At 44.0% G+C, this 25892-nt stretch overlaps 1 protein-coding gene across 4 annotated transcripts in view; it reads left to right on the top strand.

The window, feature by feature from the left end:
- Positions 1 to 25892, top strand: part of MRTFA (myocardin related transcription factor A) — a 91759-nt gene that overhangs the window by 33438 nt on the left and 32429 nt on the right. The window contains exon 1 of one of the 4 annotated variants that reach the window (XM_027451111.3): positions 12004 to 12541. The exons of 2 other annotated variants lie outside the window; for them this stretch is intronic. In XM_027451111.3, the coding sequence (XP_027306912.3) occupies positions 12415 to 12541 (127 nt within the window). In that variant the 5' untranslated portion in view covers positions 12004 to 12414. Of the gene's footprint in view, positions 1 to 12003; positions 12542 to 25892 lie in introns of those variants that run through there. One more of the 4 variants, XM_038173519.2, reaches the window with a different exon arrangement.

The raw sequence follows: 25892 nt of genomic DNA on the forward strand, positions 1-25892 counted from the left end.
AAGCATCTGACACTTTTTTCTAATTCTCTTTTCACATGGAGAAACCTCAACTGGTCATCTTGTGATGGCCTAAGCTTATTTTCATTTGTGACTAAGCAAACACAAGCTATGCCGGATGGAAGTGAAACTAAAGTCTTTATCTTAATGGGGGAAATATTTCTTCCCCTTCCTTCCCTCCCAACTAAGTTAATTACATTGGCACAGCTCCCTTCTGTGCATAACTGCAGTGTGTTTTAAGAATGTTGTTGAATTTACCAGTGGTGTGTGCGTTTTTTTAAAGTAGGTGGAGTCATAAAGAAGCAGAATTAACCTTTAGGGTCACAGGGCTCCATCCCTTGCTATTGCAAGTACCAAGGTCCTCTCCTGTCCTTCACAGTTTTACCAAACACCATTTTAAAAAAGCATTAGATTTCTCCCTTGCCAGCAACTCACACTGAACAGTTGACCTAGAATTGCCCTTTGGTTAAAAATATTCTAACTTGCTATATTAAATGAATATGTATCTTAGTGCCTTTTAGTTGAAACAGCTTTTTTGTACTTAAACTGGTGCAAACCTTAATGCAGACTGAATGTTTTATGGGAAGAAGCTGTACTCACTTTACAATATCCTTAAGTAGGCAAGTGCTAACTAAGGTAGTGTCTCTTATTGTGACCTGATGAATACTATTTTCTATCTTTCTATCCCAATGCTTAATTTAAATCAGATTCTCCATGTTAATGGCACTTAGTAGGCATTATGCACAGGGTGGGAATCCCAGCAGGTTAGGAACCTATTTAATTATCCTGTGCGAGAAGTAGGTTGACAAATTGTATTTATGGTTCTTCGTAGCCTCTGCCATTTTCTCTGCCCTGGTGGTTTTTTCTCAGAAATGAGTGTATTCCAAATAAAGAAGCTGCAGCTTCCAGGGAAGCACATGCTGACTAAATCAGTCTGTAATGAGAAGTGGTCTTGATGATTTTGTTTTCTTTTTCGTTTTCCTGTTGGAGATACTCTACAGCTGGTTTTCCTTTGTGTTTTCTTTCAACGTTCGAGATCTGGATTTTGCATTCACGAATGTCAACTAAAATAAATGATGCACCATTGAAAAGGGAGTAGTTTTGATTCGTTTGAGTTATCTCACACTCATCTACCCCCAGCTGAAAATGGAAACCCCCAAACTTTTGGTTAAGCTCTTCAGAAAGTATCTTGTACTTGACTTATTACAAAACACACCTAAGGCTCAGAGCCTTCAAAATTATTTCACTAAAAGCTGAAATCAACAGAAACCCCTTTGCCATGTGCCTTCGCTGACCCCATATTACCTCAAACTAAGTAAGAATAAGATCCCGCTTAGTCGGCTCCTTATGGAGAAACCTCTACTGCTAATCTTATCTTGAAAATCCAGAGACCAACATGTGAACATGCCTGGAGCAGCGTAGCACATGAGATGCGGTCTCTGGCAGGAACACTGCAGCCCATTTAAAGGTCAAAGCATCTTTAAGTTTAACCTAGAAATGTACTGGCAACCCGATGGGACCAGAGAAGAACAGGAATTTCAGACCGAAATTCAGCGTTCTGCAGAAACTGAAAGGTTTTTTTGTTTTATTTTGTTTTTTACATTTTGATTGCTCTATCCATTAAATGTTCCACATGCAAAATCTCTCCCTCTTGTTTTGTTTTCTTCCCCTTTGTTCTGGGCTTTTGCATTATGGTGGCAGAATCAGCGACTGCCTGTAATAGACTGCTCCACTCCTCCCCGTTTTCCTCGGAGAGAGGCACTCGCTGTTTGCCGTGGTTGTTGATTTAGTGCCTGGGAAGAAGGAGGCTTTTTGGACCACTTCCTCGTCGCTCTCTCGCTAAGGGAGCCTGCGTCATTGAGAAATGTTTAACCTTCTGGCCCTGAGGCAGGGCTGGAAACTTTGCTGACAAAATCTAGAAGCTAAAAGCAGATCTTGAAAATGTTATTTATGTGAACTGCTCTTTTACTTTGATTTAATTAGGACAGGAGATTGCAGAGCTTGTTTTAGGGTTTGGAGGAGATAATAATTAGCAGAGTGAGCAGGAGGGAAAAAATGAGTTCTTTAATGAAGAATGGTGAGCAACTGGTTTAGGGGAGGAGGGGAGAGGAGGTGGGGGAGAAGTGTGGGAGGGCTGTGTGGGGGAAAGGTTGTCCTAAGATCCTAATTCTGATAAATGCTTAAGACTCTGCTAATTTGGGTAAGGAAGCTGGCTGTGCATAATTTGATTCATACAACACGGCATTTTCGTGTGGAAGCACAGCCTGGAAAACAAGAAAATTGAAGAATAGGAATTTTTAGACTTTACCTTAAAGCGTGAGCTGGTTGCGGAGAGCAGGGGGCCTAAATTGCGGTGGGAACCCAGGTTTCCAGAGGTTTGATCTACCAAGAGGTACTGCCTCTCCCTGTAAACTTGAGTATGACTACTGTATGTCTGATTTTCCCAGACTGTCTGCTTTTTTTTTTTTTTCCCCCCCATCTGGACCATGAGGGTTCTTTTAACACCAAATTTCCGGATGTCTGGCTGCCCCGCTGGAGCTACACCCAAGCAACCGAGAGGGCAGAAGACATTCAGAAATCCCACACGTTTCTGCAGCATACTTCTAATACTTACGATATATACTTGTAATAAATCTGACATCTCCTGAAAGAGCTGTGCTTTTGCAAATTGCGTATATAATATGCTTGTAGTACAAGGAGTAATCCTGGCTTGTCCCCAGAGCGTTGGATTTATTGTATGTGCTCTGGCAAGCTCCGCAGCACATGCCTGCATGTTTGTCTGCAGAGTATTCAAGTCCGAAATGTGGCAGCGCTGTGTCTAGGGCTTCAGCCACTCTCTGGTGAAGAGGTTGAAACTAAAATGCAAAAAAAGCTTGACTCGGGGGTGAAATTAGAGGAAGCAGCTTGAACTGCCCCAGTGATTTGTGGTGACCAATGGAAGGGGCAGGAAGAGGCCCGACTTTTCTCCACTCTTCTGTTTTTCATCCCCAGCAGCTCAGTGCTTAGCTCCAGCTAGCTCAGATGCAGATTTTGCAAGCCGTCTAATCCATCGTTGAAAACAAATCCATCCAAAAAAAAAAGTTTTCTGCTGGCTCAGTGAACTTTCTTACGAGACCCAGAGCCATCAGAAAGAAGGAATGATGAGAAGTGGAGCAAGATGCTGGATTATTTTTTCATCTGGCTTGTGGAACATCACTCAGACTGTGTGTACTGAATGGTGAAGCTGAATAAGGTAGAAGAGAAGGAGTTTCAAGCAATGCAGCCATCAGTAGGATAAGAAAACTGCTGAAAAGTGGATCATGGGACCAGTAAAGAGTTGCAGTGGCTGGGCACTAAGTCTAGCAGAGAGATCAGACAGCAAGGAAGAATAAGCATGATAAGGTGATAGACATAAATAATTAGGAAATCATGAAATTAGAAGTAGGTAGTTTTGTGGTCCACTGTAGATATCGCTGGAGAATATTAAAAATATGCACATTTCCCTGCTTATGGGGTTTGTCATGGTAGAATTTTTTTTTGTATTTCCTCTGAGGGCGTTAGGTGGCTGACTGGGTGAGCAAACTGCTGGGTCAGTCACAGGGTGGCTGAGGTGGGAAGGGACCTGGAGGCCCCCTGCTCCAGCAGGGCCACCCAGAGCAGGCTGCCCAGGGCCACGTCCAGGTGGCTTTTGGAGATCCCCAAGGATGCAGTCCGCACAGCCCCTCCGAATTGGGAAGTTCAACAGGACTGGGCCTAGTACTGACCCCTGGGGAACTCTGCTCGGTACTGGCCTCCAGCTAGGCTTGTGCCACTGACATCCACCCTTTTTTGATCCACCTCACTGCCTGCCCATCCTTCGTCAGCTTCTCTGGGAGGATCTCATGGCAGAGAGCATTAAAAACCTTTCTTCACTGAGGCAGGGGAGACAACATCCGCTGTGCTCTGCTCGTCTGCCACGTCTGGCGCTCCACATGGTAGCTGAAGCTTAAAGACAGCTTGGCCCAACTGATGTCTTGCTGAGGCAAAAATATTTTCTGATAGGAGAGAGTTTAGAGTTTATAGTCAGTTCTGGCCTTAGCGTGGTGTGGTAGCCAAAAGGAAGCATATGGCTGTGTCTATCCTGTGAAAATAATTTTTGCTCTAAAGAGTTTGTTTGTAAGTGACTTCTGCTCAGCCAGCTGTTAGATGCATTGGGAGCAAGCATCCGACTCCTGTCGGATCATAAGAACTGGCAAGCACATAAAAACACAGCTTTTTCAGTTGCCTGCTTGTCTATTCAGTTATATCATCAACTCATTTGCTTTTATTCAGGCCTGGTGTAGCAGCTCCTGTCTTCTATCTGCATTAGTAAAATAGATTTGGCAGCCAAAGAAGGATGCTGGGGTTTCTAATTCCAGCTCTGACCCACAGACTGTGCTACATGTAAATCTCTCTACCTGTTTTAACCCAATTTATCAAGTCAAAGAGTGTTTTAATGTAATTGGATTGTCTGAACTCCATAAATAGGCGGTTCTGGCTGATGAATTCTGGTAACTCGTACCGAAGTGACGAATTCCTAACTGAGTGCCAGACAGTTGAGGAAAGAGGGCGACTGAAAAGGCTTCTGTGCGTTTCGTTCCAGGTGAGCTCATACATTTAGGAAGAAGGAAACAAAACAGAAAGCAGAGGCCAAATCGGAACGTAATGTTCCAAGCACAGCTACCTGCACAGTTGAAAGCATTTAGGCTACGTGCCTTTAAGGGCTTTTAAGCCAGTTCTGGATTAAAACTTGTAAGACTTGGCAGGTTTTGCTGGGGCAACAGAAGAAGATGCACCCTGCCAGTTCCTTGCCTTTTCCTTTTGCTTTCATGGCTGGGAATATCAAAACTCTTGGATCTGACATCAGGTTTGTTTTAAAAGCAGCGATGCTACTTGCAGAAGAGGCCTGTGCCTCTGCTTCCCCCCACTCCTTCCTTTCAACACACATCAGATCAACTGTGCTGTATTTTACTGTACTTTCCCTACTGCTCTCACAGCTTTTCTATCTCAAGCTCGTGCCAGTGCTGTTAGTATCATCGACATATACAAATGTAGTCTCACATACGTGAAAACGTCTTTGTGGCAAAGACGCAGAGCATCAAGCAGGCAAGCTCAGCTTAGGGTGTAACACCACAACAGTACGCTTTGTGGCAGTTCCCTCTACATGTGAACTTAGGCTCTGCTACCAAGCTGCAGAAGCAATATGGCTCGCCCTTGCTTTCACTGAAGGGAGCTCTTTCTTGTCTTTATGGTCTGTGGGAAATTGTTGTTTCTTACAGGCTGATATTTGGGGAGTTTTGGTTCTTTTTAATGGGATTTCTCATTCAGTAAGCAGTACTATCCAGCTACAAAGCAGTAGCTGAATAATTGAGTGAGATGCAGGTACAAATTACCCCAAATCTATTGTCTCCCTGTTGAGATTCCTGCCTTGTGATACCCTTACGGTTTGAATTCTCTGCATGCTTGGAGAGGGTTGAGTCCGTACTAGATCCTGGAAGCCCTTTACTTTTCTACCAGTACAGTCCATGAGAGTAAATTTGTGCACCTTGACATTGTTTCCAGCTTATTTTCTGTTGTACCTAAAGCTTAGAACCTGGCTGTGCTATGCATTTGTATACTGGAAACAAGCATTCAGGTGTTGAAGTCACCCCGAAAGCTCGAGATGGCATCCGTCCAGGGCGTAACAGAGTTGCAGCACTAAAGGAGTTTGAGCATTTAATGTTGGAGGTGATTTATAGATGTTTGGCAACTCAAGAGCTGAATTTTACATTCTAAGGATGAAATTATTCTGCCTCCAATAAGCCTGACAGTAGCTATTTTTTACTGTGGGGTGAGGTGAGCATCCAGGACAGTGGAAAAGAGGACCACTGCTTTCAGTAGCCACTGAGCTGGCTTTGCAGTATCACAAAGCTTCCTCTCTTGCTTTCCCTCATCCCAGCCTCCACGACTATCACCACGACAAAGCACTTAAACCATTTTTAAAGAAAAAGTTAGCAGTATGTGTGTGTGGAACCTAAAATCATTAACTTTGGCTAATAACGTCCGATATGAATGGGATGGCATGATGGCTTTGTAGAACTGTACCTCCATTAATGCATAGTTGTTTCAGGTTTGGGCATTCTTCTGCAAGGGTAAATACACATTTTAATAAAAACCGAGATTCTGGGACTGCAATCGGATGTGTGCGGAGAAGTTTTCTGGGCAAAAGTCACAGTCCTGTAGCAGGAGTTTGCCTGGCACCCATTCTACTATTATAAACTGAGAAGCAAGGGAAGGGTTTGCTCTCCTTTCGCGAGTAGTGTGAGGACATCAGGCACAGCCCGGCTCTTTCCTCTCTTGCTTAGGAAGCTAAAAAACAGGCTGCATTTTCCAGGCGTTTGCAGGTAGCCCCTTTGTGCAGAAGAGGGGTTTGATAGGAAGAAACCTTTTATTGCCAGAAGCTGAAAGGGTGTGGGAGGGAGAAATATGGGCTATCTGCTGCTTAACAGACATGGGAATCAGTGACATAACTTCTCAGGCTCCTAGACATGCCTTAACACGAGGGGAAGGGTATCTTTCTCCTGTCCCTTCCCAGTTCTTCCCTCCTAAAAAGAAATTGTGTTTTAAGACAAATCCAGAGACCTTGCTTCCTTTTCCCCTCTCTTCTCCTCAGCACCCCCTTGGTCTGGCAGCTAGAACTTCAATTTTTTTCTGCTCTCTAGAGCAAAACCATATGCTTTGTTTATTTCTTATTTATTTATTTCATCCCTTCTTCACTAGGGTGCCCGTGGGTGAATTAGCAGAACCAACCGTAGGTGGGAAACCTGACGAGAACTATTTTAACTTAGTCAAATCCTGGGTCTCTGGCTTAAAACCTTTGACTTTTTCATTATAGGGTAACTCACTCATAGAGAAGAGCAGGGAACTGATGTTCTTTCTTCCTCCAGTCCAAATTAATGACGTTAGAGCAAGGTGAGCAATACCTGAAGTAGAGGAGTACCTGGGCTTCCCTCTGCAGTTCCAGTGCCAGCAGCTGTAAGTTGGCTCCTCCACTGGAGCTCCGCTCCCCACATTTGAGACCCCGTACTTGTTGTGAGAGCTCTCACTGTCGAGTTTGTTGGCTTACCGAAGGTAATTTGAGCTAATCTTTCTAACTTTGCACTGGAACAGGGTGAGAGCATCACACAGCCAGCTCTGGGGTCTCTGTGACAGGGGGTGGTGGCGGTGTAACGTGAAGAAGGGCCGGTAACTTTACCCTATAATGAGGTATCCCACTGTGCTTGCATCTAACCAGAGTTTATCAACCCAAATGGTAAAAATAACAAATAAAACGTGTTTGGATGTGTGGTTTTAATTTACTTGCTTGTCTTTGTTGGGCTCATGTGCACAGGGGCTTGCAGTTGGTTGGAAGCTAGCTGCGAAACTCCTTTCTCTTAACCCCCCACTCTCTTCCTTTCCTCTTCTCTGAAGTTTTCTGTTGCAGATCCTCCCACTACGTTAGCAGAGAAATTCACCTGCTAGTTGCGTTTCTTCTCTTAAATAGAAATCTCTACAATGGCAACACAGTTTTGTCCTAAAGGAGTTTATGTACAGCTTTCTGGAGCACGGGATTAATAGAAGAGTTTCCACTGGTTTTCAAATGAAAATAAAACTCAAAAAAAAAAATGTAGCACTTCCATTTAGTAATATTAGGAGAATGTGCTGCATAATGTTTTTGTTTCGATATGATCTAGAGTACAGTAGACTTCTTGACTGTTTCCTCCTCTTTATCATCCCCAGGTTTCCTAGGTGCAGCAGGTCTGGGAGGGAGCGGGGAGGAGGTGAGGCAGAGAAGTGAACCAACATCTCTGCATCCCTTCCTCTCCCTCCTTCCTCTTTTTTCTGCCCTTTTACCAGTTTTGCCACGGGCTCTTTGAAGATGGCCTTTGGTCAAAAACGCTTTGAGCTCTTGGTTTCAGGGGGAGAGGTGGAAAAAAAGCCAAGGCTTTGGACTCCCCCTGCTGCCTCCTCCTCCCTCAGGTCTGCACGGCGCTGGGTGACTCGGTGCTGGGGGGGGTCAGGCAGTGCTGCTGGATCCACACCGCCCTCAGCATCGTTGCCTCGCTGGCTGGAAGCTGCTTATCTGCCGAGTTAATCTGCAGATAAGGCGCTGCGTTAATGCACTGCATTCCTGGGACCAAACTGCCCCTCCTCGCTCCCGGGGTTTGCAGATAGGGATTACGGGCTCCGTGTGCATGTTTGCAGGGAAAGGCAAACTGACGGCTTGGATGAAGCCCAAGGAATGGGGTGGGTGGCAGAGTTTATATATGTGCTGGGGGTTGATTTGGCTCAAGCCGCTGTGTAAAGTTCACTTTGGCAGCCGAAAGATGCAGAGAGAAGCACTTTCAGAATTAGAGACAGTGAGGTAATGAGAAAGTGACATAGGAAAGGAAGTGTGGGGGGGGAGAGGAGGGCTCAAAATGCGAGTTGACATCATCTGATAGGTTTTCCAGCCTGTGCAGCAGCTATTTTTACGCTTCCAACTCACGGTATTTAGAGCTCAATGACAGCCAACTCGCCAGAGGTGGGGGTGCTGGTATATCCCAGCGTGGGCTGGGGGGCCGGGGAGCCACTCGGGAGCTGAGGCAAACATCCAGCTTCCCAGGCACGTCTGCTCCTCTTGCCTTGCCTTACACCTGCAGGGTGCTGGTTTGCCTTCGGCTCATGCTTACGGCAGGGAGTGCCATCTGACTGTCCCCAGCTAGTTGAAAAGATCGGAGTGTGTGGGCTTCGGGCTCTTCCCGAGAGCCGGAGGAGCCAGCATGTGCAGTGAGGCCAGGCTGGTGTTTCCACCTCTTCCTGAAGGTCACTGGAGGTGGGAGGCGGGATTGTGGGAATGTCCAAAGCCAGCTCACATTAAATAAATGGGATCCGTAGCAGAGGAGGTGTAGGCGACACAAGTGTCAGTGTGAAGTCTGTATTTATTGGGAAGTATAAAATCAGTGGAGTCATAAGACAGCAAAGCTTTACAGTGGTGTAGATGCAGCAGTGTGTTATTTTTCTGGCTTTTGTCTGCTTGCTAGAAATATCAGAGCTGGATCTGCAAATATATTGGGCTCACACTTTTTTTTCTAAGGGTTCATCTGGCTTAAACCTTGACTAAGATCTTCTCACGTTGCCTGGGCGAGCACCTATTGCAGCTGCTTGCCGGTTTTTAGCAGTACATTGTTTGTGTTTCATCCCTAAATTGTGTGCGTGCAGATCCTTGCAGGCTCTGTGTCTTCTGGGAAGAGGGCAGGGGACCTGCACTGCGCTGCAGGGAGGAATGGAGGCGAAAGGATTAAAAAATGCACATTTGAAGTGGGAGCTGTCAGCAAATTTTCTGTCTGCTCATTAATTTTAATTTAAAGAGTACGCTAATTTTGGGGGGGATAAAGCTAATGAGTCAGTTTCATGTGACAGCTGAAGTGATCCAAAGTCTAACGCGTGTCAAGTCTCCTGGTTCCTCTCTCCCTTCCCAGCTCTGCTCACCAGCCACCAGCCCAGGTGCCACATACGGGTAAGGCTGCCCAGTCCGTGGAACTGGCTCATTAGGGGACCAGGTGAATGTCACAACTGGTTTAAGGAGGCCAGGAGAATGGCAGGAAAATGGATTTTAAAGGCCAAATATCCCGGGCAGGGTTAGAATTTAACTGGAGGGCGCTTCGCTCTTCAGCACTTCTCTTCCAGCACAAAACAGGGCTTTGAAAAAGCTGCTGCTTATCTCCTGTCTTGGCTTTTGAGGGTAGAGAAATTACAAGAAAGTTAGTGAATGTCTCCAAAACAGTGAGTAAGTAAAGATAACTGACATTCAAAGAAGAGTAGTGCATGCTATGCCCACGTGCTGTGCCCACTCGCAAGCCGTTTGTGCACCTGATGTTACGTTTTATTTCCTTGCGAGGGCAGAAATAGCAATGCAGCATCTTGAGGGAGAATACAACCCACGGTCTGTATCTCATTTCACACTTGAAAGTCAGAGGATGCAAGGCTCAGTAGATGTCTCCAGGACTGGTTATGAAAATTGAGTTTGATGCTTTCCAAGCGAGAAAGCCGGGGAGACGAGAAATCAGTGAACATTGGACGTGTGTTGGAGTGGGTTGGTGCCACTTCTCCGGAGCAGCTCGGCAGCTGAAGCGTGCTGGATGCCTTACTTCTGCCGTGACAGACCTTCCCATCCTCCCTCTGGCCCATCCTTTTCTGGTTTGGATAATTCCTCCTTCCTTCAGACCACTCAGGAACGCTGTAGGACAAATTTGACGCCGTAGGACAAAATTACAGAGTATGTTGCTGAAGGAAGACAAGATTTACCTGGCTGCCATTCAGCCAGTCAGGTGGTTGTCTTTCCAAGCTATTTTCTGTGTAGGAAGAAAGAAAGGTAAGTCGGCATCCGCATCTGCAGCCCTGCAAAAAGACATTGAGGGGATCAAATCTTCATCAAGACGGAGCTGTCAGTGACAGCAGCGGAGGGTTGGTGAAGTCATCAGAGCGCCCAAGCTGGCAATATGGTAGATTTCATGTATTATTAGCTGCTTGGGGCCTCCGTTCTTCCAGTTCTCAAAGTTTGCTTCATCAGAGCTCGGGTGATGCCTTAGGGCTGTTAGGGCACCGCCTGGGTGGCTGTGACTGGGCTGGAGGGAGCAGCAGCTCCCACTGGCCAGGCTTTGCGCGCCGTACTGCTGGGTCTGAGGCCCCGTTTGGCAAGGCAATAGCAAATCTTTGACCTCTGTGGCTGAATCTTTTCGTTTCCCCCATCCAGACACTGTGGTACCAGAAAGAGCAGGACTCAGTCTGGCACGGGGTAGGTTTTGAGTATGGATTCTTTTCTGAGTGAAGGTGGAACTTTTCCAAGCGAGAAGAGCACGGCTGCACGAGCTCAGAAATATCTTCTGCAATCTAGGATCATGGTTTAATAAACACGTAAAATTCAGTATATTAATTTCTAGTTTGTAGCTTAAAAAGGTGTTAGATTGCTTGTTTGCTCTGGTGCTGCTAATGGCAGAGTTAAAGTTGTTTTCCGGATTTGGTTGAGCATCACTTGTTTCAAGATTTCAGCTTCATTATTAAAGAGATTTTTTTTTTTTTTTCTTGTGGCTGTTACTCCAGCCTCACTCTGTAAAATTTTGGTCTTGAGAGAGGCAGAACTTGAAGTGCAGACTGTTTTGGTGGGGTTTGGAGTATTCACCTTCTTGTTTTTGTAATGTCCATGTGGCTATCTTGCTTCAGGCTTGTAGGACGACAACAGTTACAATTATTATTTTTTTTCTGGGAAGATGCTGAAATACTTTTCACGTGTGTGTCATCATTGGACAACTTTTTTATTTTATTTTTTCTTTCTTTTTGCTCAGACTTCCTTGTACCTGTTATAATGCATGCTTTGTGAGATCAGGAAACAGCAAAGCCACCGGCTGTCCTGGTGTGAGCACCTCTAGGCTGTCGGTAGGATGGAGCGTGCTCTTCCCTGGCCACTTCCAATTCCAGCACCGTGCTGCTGGTTCCTATATACAGAGACTGACGACCCGGTGACATCCAGCCATGATGTGCATTAAATAAGCTCCTGGTGAGACAGCTGCCTCCAAACGAGCACAGATTGTGACATTTTGGTGCTCGGAGGAGTGTTATTGACTGGGGACTGCTGGGCGTCTCCAGCTAGGTGTTTCTGCTGGGTTAAGAGAAAGGGTTTAGGGGAAGAGGAGGCGGCTCTGTGTGCTTGTACAGCAGCAGCCTGCTGCTGCCTGGGTGTAGTCTCACACCAATGCATGTAAGATCTGTTTCCACACTGACCAGTTCAGCTTTCTCCACAGCCAAAATTCAATTTCTGATGGTTTAAAAGGGAAAAAAAGAAAAGAAAAGGCTGCTGCTCGCGGCGTGGTGGCGAGCTCCTGGCTTTGTGCGCGGCGCGCTCCCAGCGGGGAGGTGCAGAGAGGGGAGCGCTGCATCACATGGCAGTGCCTGTCTGGCAGGTGGCTGCAGGGTGAGGAGAGGAACCAACTGCTCACTATTTTGGGTGAATGAGGTTGCCTGTCACTGCCAGTGGCTCCGAGAAGAAGTCCACGCATCTGTTGATAAGCACTGCCCTGCACACTGGGATCCCGAATGCTTCCAGCCGCTTGCAGAAGCAGCGAAGCGTCTGTCCGAGTTTTGAGGTAGTAGGAAGAAAAGCTTTGCCAAGAGGCTTGCTGATTTTAATCTTTAGATGCTGGCTGTCAGGATCTGTCAGTGCCTTGCGTACCTCTGGGTTCCCGTTGAAGCACAGCCTTGGAATCGAGCAGGAAACTGAGTTTTTTTCCTGTTGGTGCAGTGACAGAAACCTGGTAAAGAGGGATCGTGGCTGGGTCTCTCGTGAGGATTAAGCACCCCTTCTGCTAGCCTGGAACGCCTCCCGTGTTGCAGACTCGGCCTTCAGGTCCAGGGATTTCCTCTAATATGTTGGATAAAGCCAAGACACTCCAGCCTGCCTATGTCGGGATTGTGCCCCTTGCAGAGACTGTGGCAAAGCAAGGGAAGAGCTGTTCGAGCCCGTACCAGGATTCATACCACAGCTTGCGAGAAGGTCAGCAGGCTCTGCTTTCTTTCTTCCTTTTAGGCACTGTGTAATTGGTTTGTGGGTTTGTGTTGTTGTTTATTTTTTTTTCTTCCCTTTCCCTTGCATATTGAATCTGCCTGCTTTTGCTTTTTCTGTCCAACCCGGGCAGTTGTCCAGATTTCGGGTTTCCCACTGGCTCCTCTGACCCGTTGTTCCTGAGGGCGCTCGTAAGCATGTCACAGGACGAGGTCAGAGCCCCGTGTGTAGGGACTTGCAGAGGGACAGTTTCCTTGGGACAATTTCACTTGTGTTTGGGAACTTGCGGAGTTCAAATTTCTCCTTCTCCTCTACATCTGTAAGGATCTTGTAAGCCGTGCTTTAAGGCCGATTTATTAAAGGTGCAAAGGCTTATTTTGGAGGGGCAGCTCTGTCCTGAAGGGGATAGAGTATCACGTTTTGAGTTTCATTATGTTCCTGTTCAGAGTGTGGAAGGAGTGGGGTGTGTGTATCTGGATAAGATCCTGTTTCAGTTAATGGTGTTTCCCTGCGAATACATGGGATTTCTTACAGGGATTTGTCATTTCTGCAAAATTATGCAGACACATAGAGGTCAAGTTTCAGGGAGTTTCTTCTATGACAAGAAAAGCTTCTTCTATGAGAAGAAAAGACAATATGGAGGTTGCTTGCAAGAATGAATTTGAAGAAGAGCTGAAGAAGATGAGTACAGACAGTGACTCATGCACAGTGAGCAGCATAATAGATAGCAACAAGCAGGAAAAAATTACAGGATAGAATAGCAGAACATAACAAAATGCCAGTGACAAACACACACAAGGTATATTTGATCAGAAATAATGGATTCACCTAAATGCAAGTGAAGTTTTAGTAAGGCCTTGCAGGAGTGAACAAAGGTGTTGAGCACAGTGGCCTCAGAAGTAAGGTGAAGGCTGGTTTAAAGAGTGAGTAACGTGATCTGAGGGGAGAGGAAAATAACTTCCAGTGACATTTTGGACAGAAAAGTAAAGAGTGGTCCGAGCTGAGTACTGAAAGCCGGATAGAGTAAGGCCGTGTTTGTTATCAAAAGACAGCCAGTGTGTGGAAGATGATTTTAGCAGTTGAATTTAGAGGATTTTTCTCTCGTGCAGCTTTTGATCTGCTGAGGTTGCCAAAGAAAACTGTTAAAGTTCTGTCCCCTGCTGTCATTCCCCATACCAAGCCCCGTTATCAGATACCAAGAGTGAGCTTTTTATTAGATTTTTAAATTATTACTATTTTCATTGCTTGTTTTCCTTGGAATACTCTTTGTCAAGCAAGTGTGGAAAGGAAAAGAGAACTGAAGCCATAGCTCTCCAATTAAAATTTGGGACTCAGTCATAAATCCACTGGTGTCAGCAGTATTCCCACATTACTTTGTCGGCTCTGGGGGCAAAGAACTGCAGCACATCAATCTTTGGAGGAAGAAAGAAAACAAAACAAAAAGCCCGAACTTGCAGCTGACTTGTTATTTGCAAGGCGTTCATGAGGCTTGTGGAAGGTGAGCACTCTGCTTTTGGATGTGCCAGGGTATGCCTTTCATACAGGCACTAAATAGCACAAGCTCTACAGTGGCATCACTTGTAGAATGAGGAAAATGCAATTCTGTAGTACTTTCATCAACAGAAAAATAGGTGCTGCCATCTCTGGTGGAACCGAATTAAGGCCATTGAGTTCTTGTATATCTCTAAATAAACATAATAAATAAATATACATAAATATATATGATTGAAAAAGCTGTGTTGGCTCTGCAGGGTTTAGCAACATTCATCAGCCTGCTCCATGTCTAATTCCTGATGTTCTAATACCAGATGCAATGGGGAAGGCTACTTGCTACCAGCTACCAAACAGGAAGGGTAGGAAAGAGAAGTGGATGCTGCCAGTTTCTTTCATGTCAGAAAAAAAAAAAACCAAACACGTTAGTTTCACTGGTGCTCCATTCAAGTCTCTGCATTCTCAGGACTCCTGCTGTGTTTATGCTGTAGCATTCACCGGATTTTGCAGAGCCAAATCTTAGAGGCAGTGGAGGAGCAGATGCACTCGTGTGTACCCTTGCAAGAGCAATGGAAGTCAGGATTTACCGCTGAGCTAAATGAAACTGTAAGGACTGTTGTACCTCATTTTCGGCAAAAAATGGGACAGCCTACTTTTCTTATCATGCCGGAATTCATCCACTTCTCTTCCTCACTTTTTGCCACGCACAGGTGATGGGTGCCAGTCTGCTTTCTTCTATTAGTAAAGCCAGGCAAATAAAGAGGGGTCTGCATTATGCTGGCAATGTTCACTCCTGTTTGCTTCATGAATCTTACGAGAAGTGGCTGTCTGGAATAGCCGTCATCTTGTTTTCTTGCCTCTGGAAAACATGGTGCCCTACATTTGATTTAATGTGTTTTGTTTTGTTTTTTAAGTGGGGCTTGACATAATGAAATACGGGAACTGCTGAGCCTTTCCACACACAAATTCATTTGACATGGGGAAGTCAAAGGGCGTATGCGTGTTTTTTTCAAAGTATGTGTTGGGGGCAGTTATTTGTAAAATTCCTAGAATTCAGAAATCCATAAACATGTTTTCTATCAAAGAGTGCCTTGGGATGATTGAGTTTTCAAATACCAGAGCTCAGTTTGCAGTTCCTAGCCCACTTAACACAACAGTATGGTAACCTCTAAGGAAAGATAGGAAGAAGGAATCGCAAGCTCTGGAAAATTTCAGAAAACTACCCAAAAGCTGATGAGCATTCATGAGTCTAGCTTAGAAGTAAATACTTCCAAAAGTAAATTCCAACCTCACCACCTCTGAGCAAAGTCGCTAGTCTTGAACTCAGCTCTTTTTTTTTTTTTTTTTTGTCAAGTCCTTGCTTCAAAAATGTTCAATGTGACTCGGAGGCTGCCAGTGAAATTCACCTGTCTTTTTCCAAGATTTGTGTCTCAGGGCCCAGACACGAACAAGTTACTGCATGCCATCTGATCTGTGTGGTAACTGTGTGCACATTCTTGGTCCACAGCAAATGTGAGGTAATTTGAGTTAGCTTAGCCTTTGATTAAACTATTAATATCTGTTCAGTACTTTGAAGAGATCAGGAGTCATGCAAGTGCTTGTTAATGCATAGCTGTCTTCACGAGCGATCTAGGCCTCATTGTCATAACGCCTCCTGCAACCTGAAGGTGAAGCAGCTCGGTGGCCTGTGCCTCCCCCAGCAGAGGGCAGGAGAAGGTGCCCATGTGGACCTGGAAGCTCTGGACACCAAGGAGATCCCCAGCAAGAGGATCTGCATCTGAGGCACGTCACCGAAATGCAGGATGTCATTTATCTGTAGAGGTTGATGGGTGTCTTGCTGCTTCAGAACGGACCTGAAGCTGCTGTGGGAGATGGCAGAGTGGTGCCTCATGCAAATGCATGGGTAAGGAGCAGCAGAAACCGGGCACAAAACCTCACCAAAGCATCTCTGAATTACGGCCTGGTGTACCCCAAAATCCAGAATGATGTGTGCAAATAGTGCTGTGGCACAGAAAGGCATAGAAATGTGTTGACTGTTTGAAGGGCTTTCCTTGTTGCAAAGCCAGACACAGCTGGCATACGTAGTTAGACTCTGTAGCCTCGTGCTGCAACTAATTCTGCAAATGTGTGGCACGCTGATTGTCACTGCATTTAAAAGGTAGGAGGTGCAATGAAGATAAGATAATGAGATAGTAAGGTGAAGTGGCTTGAAGTTGATAGTAAACAAGCAATTTATTTATTTTTTTTCTTAATTCCCAGCGTGCCTCATTCGATTGTGAAGGCTGGAGGTGTTTCAGGGTATGTGTGAACTTTATGACAGCAGTACCTAGTGTGGGTACCTTTGGGAAAGGGTTATCACCGAATGGCCAGTGCTTTCAGAAGTCAGTCCTTATCAGTGGAAGGGGCTCGTAGCGTTACCCGTGAAGCTGAAATCACGTATTTTTTTAGTCCTGCTGCTCTAATGTGTTTTCAGTTTTTATGGATATGACATGTTTTCCCTTCTTGCAGTTTACTGAACTATTTCTGTCAGCGTAATGATCCCCAGCTGTTGCTTTAGCCCTGGCTATTTTCATGCTGGGAATGGGAGGAGGAGGAGAGGGGCAGAGGCTAGCTTGTTTACCGCACTGTGATCTAATTCATTTTTCAGAAAAAGGTCTTTATAATGCTTTCTTTAGCCCAAAATAATGCTAAAAGGAAGGAGTTGTGGTCTCGGACTTACCAGAGCAAGGAGATATAAGGATTCAACACATGCAGAAATAAAATGGATAGAAAGTGGGTGTGGTGCAATGAGTGCAGCTGTTAATAGCATTTATGCGGACAATGCTTTGAACTAGTAATGATACCAAGTAAAATTTGCAGTAAGTACTTTGCTGCCCTATCAGCTGAATTTTCTTTGCAGTTGAACTGAGAGCTTCATGTTCATCAGCCGTGGTACTGGGGTATTGATATTCCCAGCAACTGGGAAACATTTTAATAAAGATTGGAAAAAGCAGGCATGATTTTGTAATTATTGCTTATTTGATAATTATTTGTTGCTTATTTTGTAAAGAAAAGATCTGTATTTACACTTTCAAACAGCAAATAATTGATGCTTAGACTTGCTGGTAGCTGTTGGAAAGCAGATGCTTTTCTGAAAACAAAATTGTGACGATGCTTAAGCTCAGCTTGCTTGTTTTGCATCCAGAAACAAGTTCTGGAGTTAACATGCTTGTTCCAAGGTCTTGCCAGACAGATGTCACTGTGGCTCTCCTTCCCAAACAAGATAAGGGTCAGTGACAATTGCTCACGCTTTTCAGATCCGCATCAGGCTGCCTGTGTAAATCTAATTGTGGTCCTTCTGTCACCTATGAGATCTGTCACTAGTCACCTCAGATTTTTTGGCATTCTGTCACACCTGTAAGTCATCGATCAATTACTTAAAGAATATCTATAACACAAATAAGTGCCTGCTTTGGTGCTTTGATCTTTCCTTTCGTGCCCCAACTCTCATCTATCCAGACTTTTCTGAGCATTGAATTACTGATCTTGTCACCTGCTGCATCAATAAATTTTGATTCAAAATGTTAAAGCAACATATTTCTTGGCAAGGACCTCTGCAGCCTACAGTAGAAAATGGGATATGGCCCCTGACATAGCTTAGGTTTATCAAACATAAAGATGCAGTGAGCCTGTATGGGGCAAATTCTGTCTTTTTCTTGCAGGAGACCTCTCAGTGGATGCGTAATCTGCTAAATGGCATAACATGAAGCAGAGCTCATGGCTTTCTTTCTCTAACTTGTGCTAGTGGAGGTGTATGCAGTGTTTTTTGCCCTAGTGGTATGTAAAATTTACTTGCATGCAACATCTCTTCCAATTTAAGAGCAAACCTGCAGTAGCTGAAGTACCTTGCAATACAGGGATTATGAATAAGCTGCAAAATGTTGTTTGCTGATCAGTGCATTCAGGGTTTTTCCCTGTGTTCAGTGAGATGTGACTGTAGAAGACCTGGAAGAAGGCTTATAGTTTATATGGTATAGTAAGTGTTCTTCTAAGGAAACACGGATTTGAATTTGCTAGTCTGCAGTTCTCCATCTGAAGTTAAACTAAGTCTGATGAAGCTAGCAAGGAACACGTAAGAAAGTTGATAATAAGAGGATGTTCTACTTTGGGGCATGGATTTCTTCCAGAATTGATGGTGAAAATTGGCAAAATCCAGGCTTTCTGGACAGTGTCATCTAAATACAGCCTTTCAAAAGTAAGCAGCCATAAAGAAAATCTTTTGTAAAAAAAAATAGCTATTTGAAAGTTTACAAAAGATTTGTTCATACTGATTTTTTTTTTCTCTGTGGTAAGGGCAAGGTATGTTGTGGCCATACCTACAATGAGGTCTCCATCCCCAAAGCCAGCCGAAGCTTGTGGTGTCTGAGGCCTGTTGCCATTCTGAGGGGATTTCCCCAAACTTCTCTGCTCTACCCTACCAGCTGACACACCAAACATCTTTTTGGTAACCTTCCTCACTGAAACACTTTTCAGGGCACAAACATTTGTGGCACAGCTGAAAGGTGTGGGGAACTAACAGGTGACTTCGGTTGACTAAAGGAAGAGACCCGCTTTCACCTTTCTCTGTGTGGAGTTTTCCCAGCTTCATGCTGATAACTATTTCCCTTGTATTAAATGGATATAGAATACAGCTGTGGGTTTTTTGTTGTTATTTATTTTTGGCGGGTTTACTTGTCTATTTTTTGTAGTAATTGTGTGAGGTAGTGGCTATGTGCTTTGGTTACTTGCAAGTTTCTCAGCAGCGTGAGAAGCGTGAAGGCCGCATGTGCTCCCTTCACATCATTTGGTCAGTGCCGCGAGCGGCTTGCAGCCCAGCCGGCCTGTCTCACTTGTGGGCTTCTCAATCTTATTTTGGAGTTCCTGTCAAAATGCTCTTTGTGAGGCTTTTTTTGATGCTTTATTCTTCACTTTCACTTTCCGAAGCTGTCCCATCTGTCTGTATGATGCACACGTGGGGATGTCCTTCCAAGCCTGCCTGCAGCTCCCCTCCTTTCCCATGCTCAGATCTCAAACTGCCCCTTTTCAGAAGTGGAAGTTGACATTTTGGAAGCAGTTCCTAAGCTAGCAGTACCTTTGCGCCTCACTGAGTGACTGCTTTACTGCTGCTAATAATAGTTGTCACATTGACTGTAGGCAGCTCAGAACAAGGATCATGTCTTCGGGACTGACGTGTGACCGTAAAACTAACTACAGTGGTTTGCGAGCACTGTCACCACGGAGCTATCTCCGCTCCTCTTTGCTGCAGGGAGCAATAGAAAGGAAATGTGTCCGCCCTTCACTAGCTTTTGTTCATTATATCAGCAAAAACCCACGTTTATTAACAGTTCTTCCAGCGTGTGTGTTGGGTGTGGGAGAACCCGCTGCCGCCGGCAGTCTCCTCTGTGCCCTTCAGTAGAGCAGTGAGCCAGCAGCAACATTTTAAACATTTGCAGAATTTGTCCACCAGCCTGAAGTCAGTGGTCAGGCAGGCCAGTTTTGACTGCTGGGCTCTTGTAGTTAGCTGGTTGTTGACCTGTTGCACAGAATTATATTAGTTAGGTTTTTATAGCTATGATGGCACTGAAGAAGCATGTTAAACCTTGCAGGCTGATTTGTGTTTAAGGCTGTTGATCTTCCTTACGAAAAAAAATACAAAGTGTCCTGCAGATCTCTATTCTAGACATTTGTAAGAAAGTGAATATTCAAAAAGAAAGGAAATAAAAAATAGTAGACATGTATGATCACGGTTGAGCTTGATGGAATTTGATGTGCATTTTGTGTGTAACGTGAATTACACACACACATATATATATATATATATATATATATATATATATATAAATATATATGAATAAGTGCAGTATGTGATGTGTGTGTTGGGCAAACCCACCTTTGTCCTGTGGAATAACTGTCAGCACAACCACACAAATCGGAAGGGAGGAGAGAAGTGCTCAAACCAGCTAATTTAAATTATATGGGCCCGTTTTCCGAGTTCCCTATATAACCATTTAATTACTTCTTCCAAAGTAATGTTGGTTTTGTATTTGAATCTGCATACTTCTAAGTCCTTTTTTTCTACCGCTTGTGAAAACACATTTGTTCCAATTTGCATTTGCTTTCAATAAACTAAACTTCTTTAGGTGGTTAAGAATCTGAGACAGTCTCGGAAATACAGAATTATTCCACATTTACGTGGAAAACCAGATAACACAGCTCATATGTCGAGGGATCCCAGCTGTTTGGGCAGAAATTCTGTGGTATCTTGCCCATTAGATGATTTCTGTGAAGGAAGCTCTGAACTTCTATCTGTAGAGGGTGCCCTGTGGTAGGGGGAAGGCTGAATCATCCGGCCGATACAGTCTCTGAGAAATGTTTGGGGAAGTTCTGGGCCTTGATCTGAGAGGCTGTTGGTACACTGGGGCTCTGTGCTGTAGCAGGAATTGCAGTATGGGAGGTGAGCTGTAAAGGAAATATATTAGATTGTGGCTCTTACTGCTGAAAGAGGCATGGAAAGCTTTTTCTCATCAATTTTAGTATTATAAATGTGTCTAATCAGTTGTGTTTTATGAACATGTCTTGACATTCTCTCAAGACTTGGGACTTTTTTAGTTTAATAGGAACACACAAACATGCATTATCACTTGAACTAAGAGTTTTGAATAATCTGAAAAAATCTTAGGCTTCTGATACGTCTCTTTCATCTTCTGTATAATTTTTCAGAAAAAAAACACTCAAGCAACTCTGATGTCTCAGCTTTAAGGAAAATAACAAGGTTGGAGTGCTTTCTTCTTCTCGGCAGAGATACCTCTATCTTTACAAGAAAAAAATGCAAAGGTCACAATCATGTTTTCCCTTGTGCAGCTTGCCTTTTGTTCTGTCACATTAGTAGACAGCTGTAGATCTGATTGTTGGGATGTGTCTGCCCATTCCTTCTTTTCCCTTCATTTGTCCTCATCTGCCACATCACCTTAAGTTATCTTGGAGAATCTCTTTCTAGGGTCTTCTTTGCAAGGTGGTTAAGGGCAATGTTAGTTCCTCCTTGTTTGTTGTTTCATGGAAACGTATAAATTAGTATAGACTGTGACTCAAGTTTACAGGGGAGTTGGGAAATTCTCTGTGAAGTCAGTTTTTTCCCCGCGAGGCTTCTCTTCCAGCTACATATAGCAACAATGGATATATGGATGGCATCAACAAGCACTGATTACAGCTAATATTTACTGTCTCATGATACTGGTGTGTCAATTTTAGGTAGACCTTTCCACCTAGGTATTTTGTTACAGGTCATCTTGTTGGATCACTCATGGTAGCCAGATTCCATAGAAGTGGATGTGTGCCTAGCTATTCACATGCTTGGTTTTCACCTAACCAGTAGTTCTGGGACTAAAGGATTTTATAAGATTCAGTACCTTGCACAGAAAGAAAACCAACTTTTCCAGTTGTTAAGCTCATTGCACACTGTCATGTGTTGCATATCTTACTAAAAATACTGGGTTAATTTATTGAAGTCCCATTTTAACAGCTTGTAAGTGCTGAAATGGACTATTAGGTGTGGGCTGTTAAGAGTGGGCTTCTATGCATTAGATAGAAAGATGTATGTACTGACAGTAATACATTTATCTGATTCAAAATTTTAGTATTAAAGAAAATAAAGCTTGCATCTCATTTAAAAGTAGCAATGATTAAATCTGCATTGAACCCCCTACGTTTTATGTTTAATGGAAATGGCAGGAGTTTAAACAAATTATGAAGGAAGAATGTAAAGGCAAATGCTGTAAAATGCACAGCAACTGCTAGCATTCATTTTAAACCAACATAATAACAACCGTGCAAAATTCAGCATAACTTTTGGATCGCAGTAATAATCAAGTTTTGCATCTATTTGGAGTCATATATTTGAGCAGTACTCTTGAAATAAACACATACAATTGTATGCAAAGTTGAAGACTGAGATTGTAAACTACTGGGACTACGGACTGGTTCTTCCTTTTGTACCTGTACATTTTACCACCCTACAACCCCAGTACTGTCTCGAGCCTTTGAGAAGCACCAAACAAGAGTAATTATTCTGTTCTGTCTTGAGGTTAGATCATGTTATGTTGTTACACTTTGACCATGCTACTGTTTTTGCCTGTTTTGTAATGTTATGTGGTTGCAATACTGAAATTGCAGTAAATGGTGGCTTTGCCTTCTAGATACATTTTAATACAAACATTACTTTGATTTCCACATTGTGTCAAATTTGATATTGAAGCCTCAGAAATGACCTGGTGAGGTAGCTTTTTTTTTCTGTTGAGCAGTGTGAGGATGAAAATAGATCCTTGTGCTTTTGGCTGTGTATTTGCTTCTGATTCCATATTCTTCTGAGACCAGTTTCTTCTGCAGGTTTTAGATTCTGCTAAATTAGCTGTATCAAAGAATCCGCATTTGTCTGTCCCCAGTGAAAGAGCTACTTAATGTCTCGTAACGTGCACTCACTAAAAGATAATACATGCAAGTATTCCATCATCCTTTGAAAACATTCTTACAAATGATTCCAATTTCATATTTCTCTTCGAACAGCAACTTCCCAACAAAAGCTTTCAAAGGGAGCATTGCCTTGTAGCTGTGTTCTGTTTCTAGCAGTCCAATCCAGTCCTTTGGGACACGGTCACACAGATGATGCATCTAGTCCATCAGCAGGCATGTGGGAGCTGGATGTCATGTTAATGATCTTATATTACTCAAGAACACTTTGAGCTCTAAAAAAATGCAGAAACTTTGAAGAGTATGGTTTTATCAAGAAACCAGCCCTTCTTGTGTTGAGTGTGAGTCAGTTAATTTTCTCTCTTCCTTCTCTTTGTGTTTTATATGCCCAGTCGAAATGGCAAACTCGCCCCTTTTCTATACTTTCCATCTGCTTTAAAAAGTTTCTGGGCATTTGAAAGCTGAAGGCTTCTGGGAGTGCTGGATGAAAAAAAAATGTAGTGTTACATGACCCACATTACATCCCTAGATTATTACTAGCACAGCTACTGTGAAATATTTTGAAAGTTGTGGCTTTAGAGGTGAAAGATCTGTTCCATTTTTTTTAAGAATTGTATTCTTCTTCCCATTTGTGACAACTTTTTGTGCTCTCAAGAAGATAAGAAAGAAAAGGTGGTTGTGAAAAAAGGTTTCAAGTCCTCTGTGCTAGATCTGCCTTTGATGCCGCTGTATGGCTTTCTTGGTTAAACCTCCTAGAATATCGTCCCTGTTGGACAAGCAGAGCAGGGTAAGGAGTTCATCAGTGTTCATAAATATTCGCCAAAATTACATGAGACACCTGCCCATCTAAACATATTGCAGCAGGATGTGCTGATTTCTACAGTGCTGCTAAGAAATCCACTTGAATCGTTCGTGTGATTTGCAGTAAGGAACTGCTCCCTATCCTGGTTTTGTTTCCTGTTCAGGATTTGCTTCACAGACCTCCCCTTTGGCTACGGGGAGATGGATCTCAATCCTGCTCTCACAAAGAGGAGACCACAGCGTGGGTATCAATAAATGGCTTTTGCCTCTAGTGGGAAAAGCTCTTGTGACAGTTGGAGAGACTAAACCAAATTCTCTTCTTCACCCTCCCGGAGCTCATTTTCTCCGTGGTATGGTTGCTAAGGAAGAGATGAGGAAACTGCTTGCATTTTAATAGCAGCTGTTGTTGCTACAGTAGAGAAAAGAGGTAGTGGAATGTGAGATAGCCTCAAATAGTAAAGAAATAAACTTCTGCTTAACTGTCCCTTTGCTCAGGCTCACTCCAAGCTATTCTTTAAAATGCATTCAAATGAATGTGACCACGTGGATGCTATTCCCACCAAGAGTGGCTGCTTGCAAATTGGGAGGATCAGCTGTGCACTCTGCTGCTTCTCCTTCACCCCGCAGAGGGACGTGAATTTTTGGCATCCCCTTGCCTGGATAGCAAACTGCCATATAATCCCTGCAGTTTGGGTGTCATTTACAGTCTGCTTCACTTAAATGCTTCTCTGTTAACTGCACAGTCTGCTTAAATGCAAAGCCAGCGTGTGTTCCCCATCAGCACTTAGTGGATTAAAATGCTGTTAGGCTCAGAAAATTGCCTTTAAAAAAGGCCCCCAAAGTTGGCTTTTCTTTGTTGGTAATTACCATTCTAGCAAATTCTGTGCGATGGGGTGGGTGTTGTCGACCGTGCAAGAGGCAGCTCTGAAAAAAAAATAAATTGTCAGCCTCAGCAATGTGAGAGTCATTTTCAAAATTCATTTTGACCATTGTACATTCAGTCATTGATCACTAACTCTTATAGCTGTATTCTTTTATAGCTTCTTGTTGACACCACAGATGTTCTGTAATACTAACCACCCTTTGCTGCCCCAGTCCAGAAAGGTTTTGCAATTGGAAGTCAGCAGATGCTGCTCTTGCTGGTGTCTGAACCAGAGTCTAATCTGGCTTCCCCTTGAAAGGGCTCATGCAAGACAACATTTGTTTTGTAAGCAGACATAGCTGAAAAAAGCTCAGAGACCATTTTTGGTGCAAGAGGTAGGTTTTCTTACTACATCTCCAAGGGATTGAATTCAGTCACAAAATGATACAACTTCTAGTGAAACCAATGGTTAATGTGCTGCATATTCCAAAGCTCAATTTGGCACTGGCTAGTAGTCAGATGGGACTATTTAATACATCAGAATCTGGGAAAAAATTCTCAACGTAATTAAAATGGCTGTTGCTGGCTGAGTGATGAGTGGAAAAGTGGCTTCACCTTTCAAAGCAGCATTTGGGCGGCACTGTCATGTTTAAGTTAGGGTAGCGCAAAGAGCTGTAATGATTTTATTCGCTAAATATCCTGTGATATTTAAAGACTTCTTTTATCATTGCATATTACAGTAAAGTTGGTTGGATATCGACTGTTGTTTTGGTGTAGCGTTGTTATAGAGATTGTACTGAAAAATTGAAAACTGCATGTGTGGGCTGCAAATGGTGGCCTGGTGCCACCTTGCCTTGGGCCGTGGTCTCTGACCCTCACAAAGGAACTGAATCAGACCTTGCCAGCGCTGAGGCCAGTGAATATTCTCCTAGAAGATGCTCCTGAAAGGTGCTGGTGAACTAAGCGGCAGCTTTCCCTCCCAGCTCAGGCTGCGTTAGTGCTTCCCTGTGAGTGAAGTGATGCTGTAGCTCTGGGCTTTCTGATAGGGTCTGCAGAGGTGCTGAGCAACTTACGAAGAAAGGACCATGACCCTTTGTAAGCATTAAAGCACACGGTCACACGGTTTGCTTTTTACTGCTTTTACTGACGCTTGCACTTTCCTCAGCCTGGATAATGAAGTTGGGCTAATTGCTCTTTCTCCTTGCTAGTTTCTCTAGCCAGTACATGGCATATCGCTTGGGTTACGAGAATGATTTTTTAGATCAGGCTAGCTGCTTTCACTGAATTAAAAACTGGATAAATCACATCCGTGAGCATCCAGCCTAGCCAGCTGAAGTGCAGGTTACGTCTTAGGGCTTCTCGCTCTCTCCCTCATCGCCCTGGTATCCAGTGGGCCACAGCAGCCGTCCTCCCCGGGCTCCTCATGGCTGCTCGGGCTCTCACTGTCATAATAACCCCTATAGCAGTACTTAAGCATCACCTCGCTTTGGGCAACCTTGAGGATTTTGGGGGATTCCTTACAAGAAAGGGGTTTGCAGCGATGTGGCCGCTGACTGGCCCCAGGTGCTACATCGGGATCCAGCGCGTGCAGGGCCTCACCACAGGCCGCAGTTCAGAGCTGCGCGCTTCTCGTTGCCGGGTCTCAAAAAAACAGGAAATGCAAAATATTTTTTAAATTTGTTGTTGTAAACTTGCCAGGATATGTGA

The sequence above is a fragment of the Anas platyrhynchos genome, chromosome 1 (genome assembly GCF_047663525.1).
Source record: "Anas platyrhynchos isolate ZD024472 breed Pekin duck chromosome 1, IASCAAS_PekinDuck_T2T, whole genome shotgun sequence".
NCBI classification, from domain to species: domain Eukaryota; kingdom Metazoa; phylum Chordata; class Aves; order Anseriformes; family Anatidae; genus Anas; species Anas platyrhynchos.